The 17,960-nt window shown below is 48.4% G+C and overlaps 1 protein-coding gene across 1 annotated transcript in view; it reads right to left on the reverse strand.

The window, feature by feature from the left end:
- Window positions 1-6,993: 6,993 nt before the first annotated feature.
- LOC139233090 (hemicentin-1-like) overlaps window positions 6,994-17,960 on the reverse strand; it is a 530,358-nt gene continuing 519,391 nt past the window's right edge. The window contains exons 104-106 of the mRNA XM_070863608.1: window positions 14,278-14,397; window positions 12,064-12,190; window positions 6,994-10,683 (exon numbers count right to left, since the gene is read on the reverse strand). Coding sequence (XP_070719709.1) covers window positions 10,326-10,683; window positions 12,064-12,190; window positions 14,278-14,397 — 605 coding nt within the window. The 3' untranslated portion in view covers window positions 6,994-10,325. The remainder of the gene's footprint in view (window positions 10,684-12,063; window positions 12,191-14,277; window positions 14,398-17,960) is intronic.

Consider the following 17,960-nt stretch of genomic DNA (forward strand, 5'->3'; position numbering starts at 1 on the left):
AGGAGCACACTGAGGGATATGGGGACCGTGTTTAACACAGGAACTTCACTAATCAATACCCAATATATCGAGGCAGTAGACCAAGAACGAGGAAAGTTAAACGACAAACTAAAGTGGGTGCTAACACAAACAAACAGCGAGGCTCAAAAGGGAGGCCAGCTGGGGACGAACACAGTAAAAATCCTGTTGGGAATAACTCACATCCTAGAGGCACATGCAGAGACCACCTAATAGATGTCAACAGAGTGAATCAGCAAGAAATTAAAAACGAAATGCTATGTCACATCAATGGGGCAAGGGTAACTGGTCAAGTCCGGGCCAATCTGGACCAGCTGTATCAGAGAGAGGTCCGTAGCTGGATCAGTAACGAGAAAGTAAAAGGTATGGCCAGTAATCCCAACAGTCTGACAGCATGCCAACTACGAGGGTTATTCCGAGTACACCCCACTGGTACGGAATTGTGTGATGAACCACACACAATGCCTCAGAATGATCACGATGATACCGGTCGAGAGCCAAATACCCTACCCACTGCACCAAGTAGAAAACATAGGGATCAACCAGGGAAAAGCACACGTTAGATACGACCCGACTTTGAGCCATGCCACTAGAAAGGAGCTAGCGCCCGGTATGGGAGAGACCCTGGTCAGAGTATCACTGACAGGATGCAAGGAACACAGAAACACAGTGATGTGCCCACATCCAAAAGGGACTGGAACCCAGGCACTATGCGGATTTAATACTCCCTCGAATTGCATCGTGGAGGTAACCAAGGACCAATATGAGCCGACCCACCCTGGGGGTAATATATTAGCATGGATAGACGATTGGCTAACTAACAGAAAGCAGAGGGTCGGGATAAATGGTTCATTCTCTGGTTGGCAACCAGTAACTAGTAGGGTGCCGCAGGGATCAGTGCTGGGACCCCATCTATTTACAATCTATATTAACGACTTGGAAGAAGGGACTGAGTGTAATGTAGCCAAGTTTGCTGATGATACAAAGGTGGGAGGAAAAACAATGTGTGAGGAGGACACAAAAAATCTGCAAAAGGACATAGACAGGCTAAGTGAGTGGGCAAAATTTTGGCAGCTGGAGTATAATGTTGGAAAGTGTGAGGTCATGCACTTTGGCAGAAAAAAATCAAAGAGCAATTTAATATTTAAATGGAGAAAGATTGCAAAGTGCTGCAGTACAGCAGGACCTGGGGGCACTTGTGCATGAAACACAAAAGGAGAGTATGCAGGTACAGCAAGTGATCAGGAAGGTCAATGGAATCTTGGCCTTTATTGCAAAGGGGATGGAGTATAAAAGCAGGGAAGTCTTGCTACAGCTATACAAGGTATTGGTGAGGCAACACATGGAATACTGCGTGCAGTTTTGGTTTCCATATTTACGAAAGGATATACTTGCTTTGGAGGCAGTTCAGAGAAGGCTCACTAGGTTGATTCTGGAGATGAGGGGGTTGACTTATGAGGAAAGGTTGAGTAGGTTGGGCCTCTACTCATTGGAATTCAGAAGAATGAGAGGTGATCTTATCGAAACGTATAAGATTATGGGGGGGCTTGACAAGGTGGATGCAGAGAGGATGTTTCCACTGATGGGGGAGACTAGAGCTAGAGGGCATGATCTTAGAATAAGGGGCCCATTTAAAACTGAGATGAGGAGAAATTTCTTCTATCAGAGTGTTGTAAATCTGTAGAATTCGTTGCCTCAGAGAGCTGTGGAAGCTGGGACATTGAATAAATTTAAGACAGAAGTAGACAGTTTCTTAAAAGATAAGGGAATAAGGGGTTATGGGGAGTGGGCGGGGAAGTGGATCTGAGTCCATGATCAGATCAGCCATGATCTTATTGAATGGCGGAGCAGGCTCGAGGGGCCGTATGGGCTACTCCTGTTCCTAGTTCTTATGTTCGTATGTATACCAGGGCAAAGGGGAATCCTGTGTGACTACAAGTGAAAAACAGTATGTCTACAGATCCATTGTACGCCCAATTAACACTGCGAGCTTCTGTTCCTGCCCACTAACACCAACGACTATCGGACATCTGATAGCAATATATAAAAGACAACAGGTGGTTCTCAATGCCACGGAGAGTTTAAGAGGGGACCTGCGGGCCTCGAAATCCCAAAACTCCCCGAACACCTAACCCAGTTAGCAGAAAAACTGGAGAAAATGGTGAAGCAATACCACCAGTTACAAGAAGAAATCAAGACAACTGGGGAAGAAATCGAAATGTTGGGCACTCCCCCGTGTTACTCCATGGCATGGGACTGGGGCATGAATGTCCAGATACATCCCTGGATAAGAATAGTGTCCCCCACCTTGGTGTCCCTACAGGGATTAATCACTCTATACCTGTTAGCAGGCTGCTGTCATAAATGCAGGGGACTAAGAACCAAAAGGTTGGCAGAGGTCACAAAGGCTGACGTACAGAGAGCCATATAGGAGAACATTTACAGATAGCTGCACAATGGCCTAGACTATCATCACTATTAGCGATGTGGCCCTTAGTGGCTACTTTGGGCCGGTAATAGCCAAGGGCCAAAAGGGGGGACTGAAAGAGGAGCCTAGAAATAGTTTGTGTGGCAGGAAAACCAAGGATATCTTGGACAACAGTTTGAGTGGTAAAACAATAACAAGATAAAGTGAAATGTGATTAAGCTAAACCTGCTGACCCCAACTGCCAGTAGTAAATCAGTTACAACATTGTGTGTTATAGGGCAGACTAACTGTTGACCACAACTGTTTATAAAGTGACTGTTTACGTGTTATATAATGCGGACTGAAACCGCCTACTGTCTAACTGTTATCAAAACTAAGGTGAACATCTAATAGTAAACAGGAATTAAGATGAATGATGAAATCTAGAAAGTAGGCGGGGACATTGTACAATGTGTCATTTATGAGTATAAATATCTGTAAATTTCTGTATCAATTCGGAGAGACTTGGCTAAGGACAGAAAGCAGGTTGTCTCCCTACGCGTGCGATTAAAGACTGTTTGAACTCTCGATGTCAGACTTGTGTGGAGTCTTTTGAAATCTTCCACAACAGACGTGCTTATTTGTACTGCTAAAACGGTCACCATGCTCCATCCTTTGTCTATAACTGGTCCCCTTGGAGGATAAGCCAGATCCTGAAGATTCACTGGAATGTGTAACTGGAACTGCCCATCCTAAGTTTTCACTGACTTTGCAAATTCTAACTCGATCCACTTTGACTTCCTGAGGACAGAGCACTCCCAGAAGACAGCAAGGGCCAACCAATGTGCCTTACCCCAGTCCAAGTGTTTACCTCCCCCAGCCAAAGTGCCTTACCCCAGTCCAAGTGTTTACCTCCCCCAGCCAAAGTGCCTTACCCCAGTCCAAGTGTTTACCTCCCCCAGCCAAAGTGCCTTACCCCAGTCCAAGTGCATGCATTACCCCAGCGCAAGAGCATTCTTCCCCCCCCCTCCCCCACCCCACCAAAGATGGGACATTGTGTGCGGATTGTTAACAGGTTTATTGGGTATGAAGTAAATAGTGACAGTTTCATGACTTCTGGATATCATCCACTCCAACGATGTCCCTTGTAGGGGGTTGGAAGAATGTGATCCATCTTCAGTGAGTTCCCTCTCTCCCCTCCGATCCACCTCCCCCCCACCCGTATCTCTCCCCTCCCCCAGCCTCTTGCAGCCTCCCCCCCTCCAGCCTCTCTCACTCTCCCCCAGCCTCACTCTCTCCCCCTCTCCCCCCAGCCTCTCTCTCTTCCCCCAGCCTCACTCTCTCCCCCAGCCTCTCTCTCTCCCCCCAGCCTCTCTCTTTCCCTCCCCCCAGCCTCTCTCACTCACTCCCACCCCCTCTCCAGCCTCTCTCTCTCTCCCCCAAGCCTCTCTCTCTCTCTCCCCCCTCCCCCCAGCCTCTCTCTCTCCCCCCAGCCTCTCTTTCCCTCCCCCCAGCCTCTCTCACTCACTCCCACCCCCTCTCCAGCCTCTCTCTCTCTCCCCCCAGCCTCTCTCTCTCTCCCCTCTCCCCAGCCTCTCTCTCCCCCTCCCCCCAGCCTCTCTCACTCACTCCCACCCCCTCTCCAGCCTCTCTCTCTCTCCCCCTCCCCCCAGCCTCTCTCTCCCTCTTGGCCCCATGCCAGCCACCTTCCCCAGGCCCGCCTGGGGTGGGGGTGGGGAGGGGGGGGGGGGGTGAAGAGGGTCGGAGCCTCAGGTCCTGCTTCTCAGCAGCATGTAGATGGAATGGAGGTTGGGGGTGGGGGGGGGGGGGGGAGGGCTTGTCGCAGGGGGAGGGCTTGTTGCATGTCTGTCAAAAAAGTGCAGTACAAATAGTTACACTGATATTTTAATAGTCTCCCATTTGATATCATCCATTGATCAGAACAATGTAGAATCATTGTACTTGGAGCTGGTCATCCTGGGATAGAAAGAGCTGATCACGACCACGGTTAGGTGCACAGTGCCCCATCGCTCTCATTCCATCTTTCCCTCGGCCTCTCCATCTTTTTCTATATGTCTATCCAGTTGGTTCTCTACGCACGCCAATCACTCACCTCTGTGTGAGACGAAACCACAATCCTGCAGGACTTCAGTAATGTAGAGAGACTGGAGCTGAGGTTGTTCTCCTTAGAGCAGAGCTGGTTAAGGGGGGATTTAATAGCAGTGTTCAATATCATGATGGGTTTTGATAGAGTAAATAAGGAGAAACTGTTTCCAGTGGCAGGAGGGTCAGTAACCAGAGGACACAGATTTAAGATAATTAGCAAATTAACCAGAGGGAAGAGGAAGAGAATTTTTTTACACAGCGAGTTGTGAAGATCTGGAACGCACTGCCTGAAAGGGCGGTGGAAGCAGATTCAATAGTAACTTTCAAAAGTGAATTGGATAAATACTTGAAGGGGGAAAATTTGCAGGGCTATGGGGAAACAGTAGGGTGGTGGGACTAATTGGATAGCTCTACGAAAGAGCTGGCACAGGCAATATTCCCTGTAATGTTGTTTGGCACCGCGCGGTCCCTTTAAGGGGCTGTGCGGACCATTCAAAATATCTCGCATGCACGGTTTTTACATTCAAAATGCGGAATTCCTGGAGCGCTACGTGGCCAGAGGAATCATTGGTCACAGACACGATGGGCCAAATGGCCTCCTTCTGTGCTATATCATTCCATGATCCTCCATTGGCCTAGTGTATGGTGGAACAGCCATTGTTTGGAGAGACTCAATTAGAAATGTGCTGATTGCATGCAAATTTGTGAGGTCAGCTCTTTAGCATAGCTCCCATGTCCACATCTAGCAAGACCTGGACGACATTCAGGCTCGGGCTGGTAAGTGGCAAGTAACATTCTCGCCACACAAGTGCCAGGCAATGCCTATCTCCAACAAGCATGAGTCTAACCACCGCCGCCCCTTGACATTCAACGGCATTACCATCGCCGAATCCCATCAATATCCTGGGGGTCACCATTGACCAGAAACTTAACTGGACTAGCCACATAAATACTGTGGTCACAAGAGTGGGTCAGAGGCTGGGTATTCTGTGGTGAGTGTCTCACCTCCTGACTCCCCAAAGCCTTTCCACCATCTACAAGGCACAAGTCAGGAGTGTGATGGAATACTCTCCACTTGCCTGGATGAGTGCAGCTCCAACAACACTCAAGAAGCTCGACACCATCCAGGAGCACCCCATCCACCATCTTAAACATTCACTCCCTCTACCACCGGCGCACCGTGACTGCAGTGTGTATCATCCACAAGAAGCACTGCAGTAACTCGGCAAGACTTCTTCGGCAGCACCTCCCAAACCCGCGAACTCTACCACCTAGAAAGATAAGGGCAGCAGGCGCATGGGAACACCATCACCTCCACATTCCCCTCCAAGTTACACACCATGCTGACTTGGAAGCATATCGCCGTTCCTTCATCAGCGCTGGATCACAATCCTGAAGCTCCCTCCCTAACAGCACTGTGGGAGAACCATCAACACACGGACTGCAGCGGTTCAAGAAGGCGGCTCACCACCATCTTCTCGACGACAATTAGCGATGGCCAATAAATGCTGGCCTTGCCAGTGACACTGACATTTCAAGAACGAATTTTAAAAAAGAAACTGTTTTTGTTATGTTGATTGAGGGTTAAATATTAGCCAGGACACATGGGATAACTCCCCTGCTCTTCTTCGAAATAGTGCCGTGGGATCATTTACGTCCACTTGAGAGCAGACGGGGCCTCGGTTTAACGTCTCACCCCAAAAATGGCACCTCCGACAGTGCAGCACTCCCTCGTCACTGCACTGGAGTGTCAGCCTAGATTTCTATGCGCAGATCCCTGCAGTGGGACTTGAACCCACAACCTTCTGACTCATCGAGACGAGTGTGCTACCCAATGTGTAAGACTTGCTTTCTTTCATGGTCATTGACAAGTAGGAGTGCAGAAAAATTTGGTGGCTTCTTGGTGGGTCTGGCCAATTAGTCTATCTCGGCTATTGATCACAAGTAGCTGCTCGATTTATGCTGGAGCAATGGGTGATCACCAGTGTAAAATCCAGGCCAAAGAGTTTATAATTTTGTAAGTGTATGCATGTGTGAGGGAGTGCGGTGTGTGAGTGAGTGCGCGCGCGTGTGTGTGTGCGTGTGTGAGTGCATGTGTGCGAGTGAGTGTGAGTGCGTGAGTGAGTGCAAGTGTGTGTGTGAATGAATGCACGTGTGTGAGTGCGTGTGTGAGTGAATACGCGTGAGTGAGTGCACGTGTGAGTGAGCGCGCATATGACTGAGTGCGCGTGAGTACGCGCGCTTGAGTGCACGTATGTGAGTTCGCGTGAGTGAGTGCGCGCGTGTATGAGTGAGTGCACTCGTGAGTGCGCATGTGTGTGCGCGCGTGTGTGAGTGCACGCGTGTGTGTGTGCGCGTGAGTGAGTGCGTGTGAGTGAGTGCGTGTGCGGTGTGTATTGGAAGACATCCACACCATTCGAGCCTTTCACATTTTAAAAACTTTTATTTTTTTTTCAATTCCTCATTTTAATGTTTCCGTGAACATGTTCAGACCCTGCACAAGGACAAATAAATAGGGGAAAAAAAGCATTTCATACAGAATTTGTGGCACTGTTTTACAATAAAAATCACAGCTGCCTGACACAGGGTTGTGACTGTTCTGCCTGCACTTGTCCCTCCAAACACTGGATCTCATAACTCAGCGCGACACATTCAGACACATCGGGGGGGCTGCAATATATGAAGCAGCTCGTTCAGGAGTGAGGAACATTAAACACATTTTGGTGACTGTATGCTGACACTGGCTCTAACAAAGGGCTTACTTTAGTTCGGTTTCTGACTGCTTGCTGTCTGTCTCCGAGATCCTGCGGTCTGAACTCAAGCAGTGAGGCCCATTTGCCTCTGGTCATCCTGCATGCAAGCGGAGACCCAGGAAACTTAGGCAGGAGGTGCTGTGACATTGGGGAGGGGGTCTGAGCGCTAGAGGGTTTAGGAGAGAGGAAAGACTGCACGTTAGATCCCTGCATGGCCTCGCCCCTCCCTATCTCTGTAATCACCTCCAGCCCCACAACCTCCCGAGATGTCTGCGCTCCTCAAATTCTGCCCTCATGAGCATCCCTGATTATAAATCGCTCAACCATTGGTGGCCGTGCCTTCAGCTGCCTGGGCCCCAAGTTCTGGAACTCCCTGGCTAAACCTCTCTGCCTCTCTTTCCTCCTTTAAGATGCTCCTTAAATCCTATTTCTTTGACCAAGCTTTTGGTGACTTGCCCTAATTTTTTTTTAATGTGGATCGGTGTCAAATGTTTGTCTTGTAATCCTCCTGTGAAGCGTCTTGGGACGTTTCACTACATTAAAGGTGCTATATAAATACAAATTGCTGTCAATGTTGTTTTAGAGGGTTTAGGAGAGAGGGAAAGATTGAATATTGGAGGGTTTAGGAGAGTGAGAAGACTGAATATTGGAGGGTTTAGGAGAGGGGGAAAGATTTAAATTTTGGAGGCTTTAGGAGAGTGAGAAGACTGAATATTGGAGGGTTTAGGAGAGTGAGAAGACTGAATATTGGAGGGTTTAGGAGAGGGGGAAAGATTTAAATTTTGGAGGCTTTAGGAGAGTGAGAAGACTGAATATTGGAGGGTTTAGGAGAGGGGGAAAGATTGAATATTGGAGGGTTTAGGAGAGTGAGAAGACTGAATATTGGAGGGTTTAGGAGAGGGGGAAAGATTGAATATTGGAGGGTTTAGGAGCGAGGGATTGAATTTTGGAAGGTTTAGGAGAGAGGGAAGACTGAATTTTGGAGGATTTAGGAGAGAGGGAAGACTGAATTTTGGAGGATTTACGAGAGAGGGAAGACTGAATGTCGGAAGATTTAGGAGAGAGGGAAGATTGAATGTTGGAGGGATGTAGGAGGGACATCAACCAAGAGATGGAGGATATTGGAGTGTTGGCTGAAGGTGCAATTAAAAAGATAGGTTTTGAGGAGATATTTAAAGGCAGAAAGGGAAGCAGCAAGATGTAGGGAGAGAATTCTATAGGGTGCGGCCAAAATGTTGAAAGATCGGTTATCAAGTGAGGTACGCTGTGGGCGGAGAAATACTAGAGAAAGCAGGAAATACAGAAGTCCAAACAGGCCACAGATGCTGAAAATCACAGACCTGGTCTACAGCCCTCTCACAGAGACACAACCCTCGCAACATCTCCAATCGAGTAGCGATGGACAATCCCCTGGCCCCGCTCGCCCCAACGCACTGTCACTGCACTGCACAGATCCTCTGTGAACAGGCCCCTCACTCTCTTGTTTTTCTTATTACAGGTCCTCACACAGTCTGACTGCCCTTCCAAACAGGGACCCGGTTAAGTTTACAACAAAAAAAACACACATGGGAAAACATCGAACAAAGTCTTTTTTTTTTTAAAAACAAATCCCCTTTTGGGAAGGGGTGACGGATTGCCTGTGACTATCCCGTCAAATTCAGGAGAAGCTAAAACCCTCCAGAGGATCAGGGTTTGTGTGGTCAGTCCTTCAACTCAGCCTCAATTTAACAGGAGCCGCCCACCCATACCTTCTCTTAAAGTGACAGCAAGTCCACGGGGGGGGGGGCAATCTTGCACCAGAGTTCTGCACCACTTCAAAGCGTGGGGGGGAAATGCACACGCATTTAGATAGACTTGTTCGCAAAGGCATCAGTTATCCCTGCCCGTTGGACAGTGGACCTTGGCCAGGGTCGAGCGACTCCTCACCAGCTCTTGGGGTCAGTCTGAGGAGACAGTTCCCAGTGCCGTGGGAACGGCAGCGTGTGTTGAGGCTGGCCCTTGTTGCCCTCCTGCCTTCACAGCCCATTTCTGGTTGTCCCGCGGAGGAGGGCCACCTCCTTGAACCATCGCCTACAAACAAGCGCGTGGTTTTGCCAGTCTGCCCAGTGGGCATTAAGATCTAGTATTGTGGACTAAAGTCCCCGGTAGGCTGGGTTGCCCGAGCCTGAAGGACGTTGCTGAACGAGTTGGGTCAACAGCAAACTTACGGTCATGTTGTCTCCGTCTCTGGCGCTACCCCCCCCCCACCCCAGACACGTGACCAGCTGTGAGTATGCTTAGTGGGGTTGGTTAGAGCGTGTGCTCATCACGGCAATGTTGTGGAATTGGTTTTGGGCTGTTTGAATGGCCACCAATCAAAGTACATACACAAGGCATGCTCACTCCTGATTAACTTTTCAAGCAAGAGCAGAGTATGGTAGCATAGTGGTTATGTTACTGGATTCCTAAGTCAGAGGCCTAAGACTGGTGATCCAGAGATGTGAGTTCACATCCCATCATGGCAGCCGGGGAATTTAAATTCAGTTTTGTTTTTTAAATGTTAATTCGTGGGTTTTGGTGCCCTTACAAACTGAGGCATTTGGCTTAATGTTATAATTAAAATGGTTGTCGAGCTGTTGCATTGGGAGTGGCTTAGCCAGTCACATGACATTCACAAAACTCAATAAAACCCCAGCCAGTTGGGTTCAGTTGGATACACGATGAGGTATGCAGTTGTGAGCCTAGTGGATAAATTGGTAATGTATAGTGTGATTGTTAATCCTTTGATAATAAATCAACTTAGTTCTTAATAGCAATGTGTTGCTCTGAATTCTTAAGCAAAGAACCCGCGAAGCATATATTTTACAATAACTGTGAGCACCACACGACCAGACCTTGTGGAAGAGCTGAGCTGTGAAGACCTGGCAAGTCATGGTCAGGAGGAGGAAAAATGTTCAAAAAAATAAACCATCTATCTTTTTAAAAAAAAAACGCAACATAGAAACGGAGAGAACTTTGAATCAACATTTTTCCCCCCGACGGGCCAGACTCCTGTCCCTTCCTCAGTAAGGGTAGGGGGACACGGCGATGAAGATGACGAAGACGCTCTGGTATTTCAGCGCCCCGCCCTCGTCGTAGGTGGCGGCTCGCACCTTCAGCCGGTGGACCCCGGACTCCGCCAGCGGCCTCAGCGTCTGCACAATCCCCCGGCCCCCCTCGGTCCGGATGGTGAAGGGGCTGCCCGCTTCCCGCTGCACGGTGGTGAAGTTGGTGCGGCTCTGCAGCACCCCCCGCTCGGAGAAGGCGGAGAGTCGGATCACATCGTGCCGCGCCGGGATGCCGTGGGGGAGGGTCAGCAGCTTGTACTGCAGGGCGAGGGGGCTGGCCGCACAGTTCAGCGCACAGCGTCGGTAACAGGTCCTGCCGAGGAGGAAGAGAGGAAGAAGAAGAAATTTAAAAAAAACGAGACAGCGATGGGTTTCAGGCCCGGAAAATTAAACACCCTCCCACCCACACCCCCCCCCCCCCGCCGCCCCCGCCAGGCCCCGCCCCCCCCCCACATGGCCAAAGGGCGACAATGAACCCCAGGATTCCTCCAGGCCTTTATTGCTAGGAGGGTGGAGTATAAAAGTAGGAAAGTCCTGCTACAACTGTACAGGGCGATGGTGAGACCACACCTAGAGTACTGCGTACAGTTTTGGTCTCTGTATTTAGGGAAGGGTGTACTTGCATTGGAGGCAGTTCAGAGAAGGTTCACTAGGTTGATTCCCGAGATGACGAACCTAGACCCAGCTGACTGGGGTTTCGTGGAGTCTTGTGAATGTCACGTGACTGGCTAAGCCACTCACAATGCATCAGCTCTACAAACCTGTCTTATGAAGAAAGGTTGAGCCTGTACTCATTGGAGTTTAGAAGAATGAGAGGTGATCTTATTGAAACGTATAAGATTGTGAGGGGGCTTGACAGAGTAGATGCTGAGAGGATGTTTCCCCTCGTGGGGGAATCTAGAACGAGGGGGCATAGTTTCAGAATAAGGGGCCGCCCATTTAAAACAGAGATGAGGAGGAATTTCTTCTCTCAGAGGGTCGTGAATCTGTGGAATTCTCTACCCCAGAGAGCTGTGGAGGCTGGGTCATTGAATATATTTAAGCTGGAGATGGACAGATTTTTGAATGATAAGGCAGTCAAGGGTTATGGGGAGCGGGCAGGGAAGTGGTGTTGAGGCCAAGGTCACATCAGCCATGGTCTTATTGAATGGCGGAGCAGGCTCAAGGGGCCAAATGGCCTACTCCTGCTCCTATTTCTGATGTTCTTATGTTCTGAGTACATTTGTGTGCCTTACCTAAGAAAGGATATATTTGCCATAGAGAAAGTGCAACAAAGGTTCATCAGACTGATTCCTGGGTTGGGGGATTGTACTATGAGGAGAGATTGAATAGACTAGGTCTATATTCTTTTGACAGGGTAGATGCAGGAAGAATGTTTCCTCTGGCTAGGGAGTCTAGAACAATGAGTCAGATTCTCAGAATAAAGGGTTGACCATTTAGGACTGAGATGAGGAGAAACTTCTTCAATCAGAGGGTGGTGAATCTCTAGAATTCTCTACCCCGGAGGACTGTGAGGCTCAGTCTTTGAGTATATTCAAGATGGAGATCGATAGATTTTTGGATATTAAGGGATAAGGGGATAGTGCAGGAAAGTGGAGTTTAGGTAGAAGATCAGCCATGATCTTATTGAATGGCTCGAGGGGCCAAATGGCATACGCCTGCTCCTATTTCTTATATTCTTATGTGTTCCTACCCTGGGCTGGCTCCCTGGCGGTAGGTGGCTGGACATGGGGTATCGATGCAATGATGGCTGCCTCGTGTGTTGAAGCACATCTGGTTCAGCCCACATTTCACGTTCTGTTCCCGACATTCGTCAATATCTGAAACAAAGAAGCAAGATTGATGGGATGTGGTGCTCTGTTGCCAATAGAAAAATACCTCAACATCCCCGCTAAAAGGCAATTGGCCCATTGGCGCCCAATACTCGCATTCCCCCCCACGCATTCTTGTGAGCAACAAAACTGATCAAACTGTACAAACCACTCGGCCGCGCCCTGGGCATCCAATCAGGATGCGCCCAGCCCTGCCACCCCTGGCCTGGGAGGCCACCCTCGCTTACATCGTGGGGTCCAGTGCCAATGTTGGGGGAGCTGTTCTCCCAAAACTAGTCCAGCGACAGCTTGACACAGAGGTGTACTCCCAGAATCACCACCATCAGCCAATGTCACAGAGTTCTCCGTCACCGTCCCTGGGTCTGTCCTGGCCCACCGGCAGGTCGCTCCCAGCAGAGCTGAAGCGTAGAGTTCTGAATTCTCTAACCGTTTCTCCGAGCTGGATCCCTTTATCCCTTGGGATCATTCGGGTCACTTGCTCCCTGCACCCTCGCCGACAGACTTTTGTCCCTTTTGAAGTGTGGGGACCAAAACGGTGTCCCGAGGGTGGGCGGAGCCAGTGGGTGGGGAGGCGGGTGGGGGTATGCACGCACGCACAGACGCACACAGTCACACACACAAAAACAGACACATACACAGTCACTCACAAACATACACACAGAAAAACAGACACACACACACACACACACACACAGAAAAACAGACACACACACACACACACACACACACAGAAAAACAGACACACAAAAACAGACACACACACACTCACTCACACACACACACACACAAAAACAGACACACACACACTCACACACACACACACAAAAACAGACACACACACAGACACACACACACACACACACACACAGATACACACACACACACTCACTCACACACACACACACACTCACACAAAAACAGACACACACACACACTCTCACACACACACAAAAACAGACACACACACACACTCTCACACACACACACAAAAACAGACACACACACAGACACACACACACACACACACACACTCACACACACACACACAAAAACAGACACACACACAGACACACACACACTCACTCACACACACACACACACAAAAACAGACACACACACACTCACACACACACACACAAAAACAGACACACACACAGACACACACACACACACACAGATACACACTCACACACTCACTCACGCACACACACTCACACAAAAACAGACACACACACACACTCTCACACACACACACAAAAACAGACACACACACACACACACACAGATACGCACACACACACTCACACACACATTCACTCACTCACAGACACACACATACTCACACACTCACAGACACACACATACTCACACACTCACACGCACACACACAGACACACACACACTCACACACACAGACATTCACTCACACACACAAAAACAGACACACACACACTCACACACACACACAGATACACACACACACACACAGATACACACACACACACAGATACACACACACACACACAGATACACACACACACACAGATACACACACACACACAGATACACACACACACACACTCACACAGATACACACACACACACACTCACACAGATACACACACACACAGACACTCACTCACACAGATACACACACACACACAGACACTCACTCACACAGATACACACACACACACACAGACACTCACTCACACACACACACACACACACACACACACACACAGATACACACACACACACACACACACACAGATACACACACACACACAGATACACACACACACACAGATACACACACTCACACACAGATACACACACTCACACACACACAGATACACACACACACAAACACACACACACACACAAACACACACACACACACACCAGTGACTGACCAGCCAGGAAGCAGCTGGGTGTCGGCACCTTCAGGAGAAAATCAGCGAGCGGGGCAAAAAGTGGGTTATTTCACCGATGGGTAAAACCGCGAGGAACCAGCTGTTGCCATGACGAGCAGCATGCTCCGCTCATGTGGTTTGCCAGCGACAGGCACTTACCCTGGCAGCTTCTCCCGTTGGGCAGCAGTCGATACCCAGACGGGCACATACAGTGGAAGCTGCCCTGCGTGTTCCTGCAATCATGTTGGCAGAAATTCCAAGTCTGGCATTCGTTGATGTCTGAAAAAAACCCCACACAGGCCAATCAGGCACAGCGCTGGATCACATCACTCGGGATATCGGTTCACAACTCGGGTAATATTTCTATCCCACGTCATCAGCTCTCACCTGCCCGCATTGTTTAATCGCACGAAACGTTACATTACAACAGCGGCTGCACTTTAAAAGCACTTTATTGGCTGTAAAGTGCAATGAGACGTCCTGAGGTTGTGAAAGATGCTATATAAATGCAAGTTCTTTCTTTCTTAAGTGAGGAGCACTGTGCTGAGGAGAGAGGAGGCGAGCACCTTCAGCTTGAATCCAGCTCTGGTACGTAAGAAAAATAAAGTGCTGTGTAGCGCCCTGGGATATTGAATGGCGGAGCAAGCTTGATGGGCCGAATGGCCTGTTCCTATTTCTTATGTTATTTCCACCCCCTTTTACCTTGCACACTTGCCTTTTAATCACTCCTGCCTTCCACCCTATCAACAACAACTTGCATTTATATAGCACCTTAATCCCTGTAGGTTACGACACTTCTTATGCACATCCAAGTACCTTTTAAATGTGGTGAGGGTTTCTGCCTCTACCACCCTTTCAGGCAGCGAGTTCCAGATCCCCACCACCCTCTGGTGAAGAAATTTCCCCTCAAATCGTCTCTAAACCTTCTACCAATTACTTTAAATCTATGCCCCCCTGGTTGTTATCCCTCTGCCAAGGGAAACAGATCCTTCCTATCCACTCTATCCAGCCCCATCATAATTTTATACACCTCAATCAGGTCTCCCCTTGGCCTCCTCTGTTCCAAAGAAAACAGACCCAACATCTCGAATCTTTCCTCATAGCTAAAATTCTTCAGTCCAGGCAACATTCTTGTAAATCTCCTCTGCACCCTTTCCAGTATAATCACATCTTTCCTGTAATGTGGTGACCTGAACTCCACACACTACTCTGGCTGCAGCCTAACCAATGTTTTATACAGTTCAAGCATAACCTCCAAGCTCTTGTATTCCATGCCTCGACTCATAAAGGCAAGTATTCCATATGCCGCCTTAACCACTTTATCTACCTGGCCTGCTATCTTCAGGGATCTGCACTCCAAGGTCCCTTTGTCCCTCTACACTTTTCAGTGTCGTACCATTTAATGTGTATTCCCTTGCCTTGTTAGACCTCCCCAAATGCATTACCTCACACTTATCCAGATTGAATTCCATTTGCCACTGTTCTTCCCACCTGACCAGTATATTGCTATCTTCCTGCAGTCTGCAGCTTTCTTTTTCATTATCAACCACACAGCCTATTTTAGTGCATCTGCAAACTTCTTGATCATACCCCCAACATTTAAGTCCAAGTCATTAATATATACCACAAAAAGCAAGAGACCCAGCACTGAGCCCTGCGATACAGCCTTCCAGTCACAAAAACACCCATCAACCATTAACCTTTGCTTCCTGCCTCTGAGCCAATTTTGGATCCAACTTGCCACTTTACCCTGGATCCCATGGGCTATTACTTTCGTGACCAGTCTTCCATGTGGGACCTTATCAAAAGCTTTGCTAACATCCATATACACTACATCATATCCACTGCCCTCATCGACGCTCCTGGTTACCTCCTCGAAAAATTCAATCAAGTTAGTCAGACACGACCTTCCCCTTGACAAATCCATGCTGACTGTCTTTGATTAATCTATGTCTTTCCAAATGAAGATTTATCCTGACCCTCAGGAGTTTTTCCAATAATTTTTCCACCACTGAGGTTAGGCTGACTGACCAGTAATAACTCAGTCTATCCCTTTCTCCCCTTTTAAACAAAGGTGCAACATTAGCAGTCCTCCAGTCCTCTGGCACCGCACCTGCAGCCAGAGAGGATTGGAAAATGATGGTCAGAGCCTCTGCTATTTCCTCTTTTGCTTCTCTTAACAGCCTTGGATATATTTCATCTGGGCCTGGGGATTTATCCACTTTCAAAGCTGCCTTAATACTTCCTCTCTCACTATGTTTATCTCGTCTAATATTTCACACTCCTCCCTCATTGCAAAGTCTGCATCACCCCTCTCTTTTGTGAAAACAAATGCAAAGTATTCATTAAGAATACTACCCACGTCTTCTGCCTCCACACACAGATTTCCTTTACGCTCTCTAATAGACCCCACTCTTTCTCTAGTTATCCTCTTGCGCTTAATGTATTTATAAAACATCTTTGGGTTTTCCCTGATTTTACTTGCCAACATTCTTTCGTGCTCTCTCTTTGCTTTCCTGATATCTTTTTTAATTGCACCCCTGCACTTCTTATGTTCCTCTGGAGTTTCTGCAGTGTTGAGTTCCCGGTATCTGTCATAGGCTTCCTTTTTTTTCTTTATATTACCCTGTATGTCCCTTGACATCCAGAGTAGATTTGTTTGCTCTCAGGATCTCCTCCTTGTATGCCTCCCTCTGACACTGATTTACCATCAAGTAGCCGTTTCCAATCCACTTTTGCCAAATCCCACCTCAGCCTCCCCTGAGCCATCAACATCGGGGGACGGGGGTGATGACGAGGGGGGGGTGGATCAACAGTTTGATAACTGAGCGGGACACGCCATCAGTCCCACTGAATGGGGGCATCACATCGGCAGAGGAGCCTGGGCTTGACGAGCCTGAGGTTCCTGGCCCAGTGGCCTACAGCAATGCCCAGCGGGTGGGGAAGTTCAGAAGCCAGCTCCCCGGAGGGCGGGGGGCGTCAATTGAAAACTTCAAAAATGAAATTGGTAGATTTTCGTGAGGCAAGTGTATTAAGGAATGTGGAACCAAGGCGAAAGATTGGATAGGCTGAGGGGGAGACTATATTGAGGTGTATAAAATTATGAGGATAGAGTGGAAAGGAAGGACCTACTCCCCTTAGCAGAGAGCTCTAGAACCAGGGGGCATAGGTTTAAAGTAATGGTAGGAGGTTTAGAGAGGATTTGAGGGAAATTTCTTCACCCAGAGGGTGGTGGGGGTCTGGAACTCACTGCCTGAAAGGGTGGTGGAGGCAGAAACCCTCACCACATTTAAAAAATACTTGGATGTGCACTTGAAGTGCAGTAACCTGCAGGGCTACAGACCAAGGGCTGGAAAGTGGGATTAGGCTGGATAGCTCTTTGTTGGCCGGCACGGACAGAATAGGCCAAAATGTCCTCCCTTCCATGCTGTAAATTTCTATGATTCTATGATTCTAAGGCGGGCAAATGGAGATAACATACTGGGCAGCGAAATAAGTCATTGAAACCTAAATGATACCCATAGGTTTTTAAAAAAAATCAAATATGGTTCCAAAGTGAGGTCACTTTAACTGGACAGGTATAAGTGTGACATCACAGGGCAAGCCTGAGCCTCACATTGCACATCACAAGATGATCAGTCATGGCGATGGGTATATAAACCAGATCAATTTTAGGCCGAGGCTGCAAAACCAGTTTAAGTGAAGGAAAAGGAGCTGCCCTGACTGGGACTAACTGGTGGATCTGTCTTGGAGTGAATGTGGTCGGTTTGAAGATCTAAACAGCTTTGCTTTCTGAAGAGAACACAAAGAATGAAAACATCATAAACCAGCAGATTAGACAA

Source organism: Pristiophorus japonicus, chromosome 20 (assembly GCF_044704955.1).
Source record: "Pristiophorus japonicus isolate sPriJap1 chromosome 20, sPriJap1.hap1, whole genome shotgun sequence".
Classification (NCBI taxonomy): domain Eukaryota; kingdom Metazoa; phylum Chordata; class Chondrichthyes; family Pristiophoridae; genus Pristiophorus; species Pristiophorus japonicus.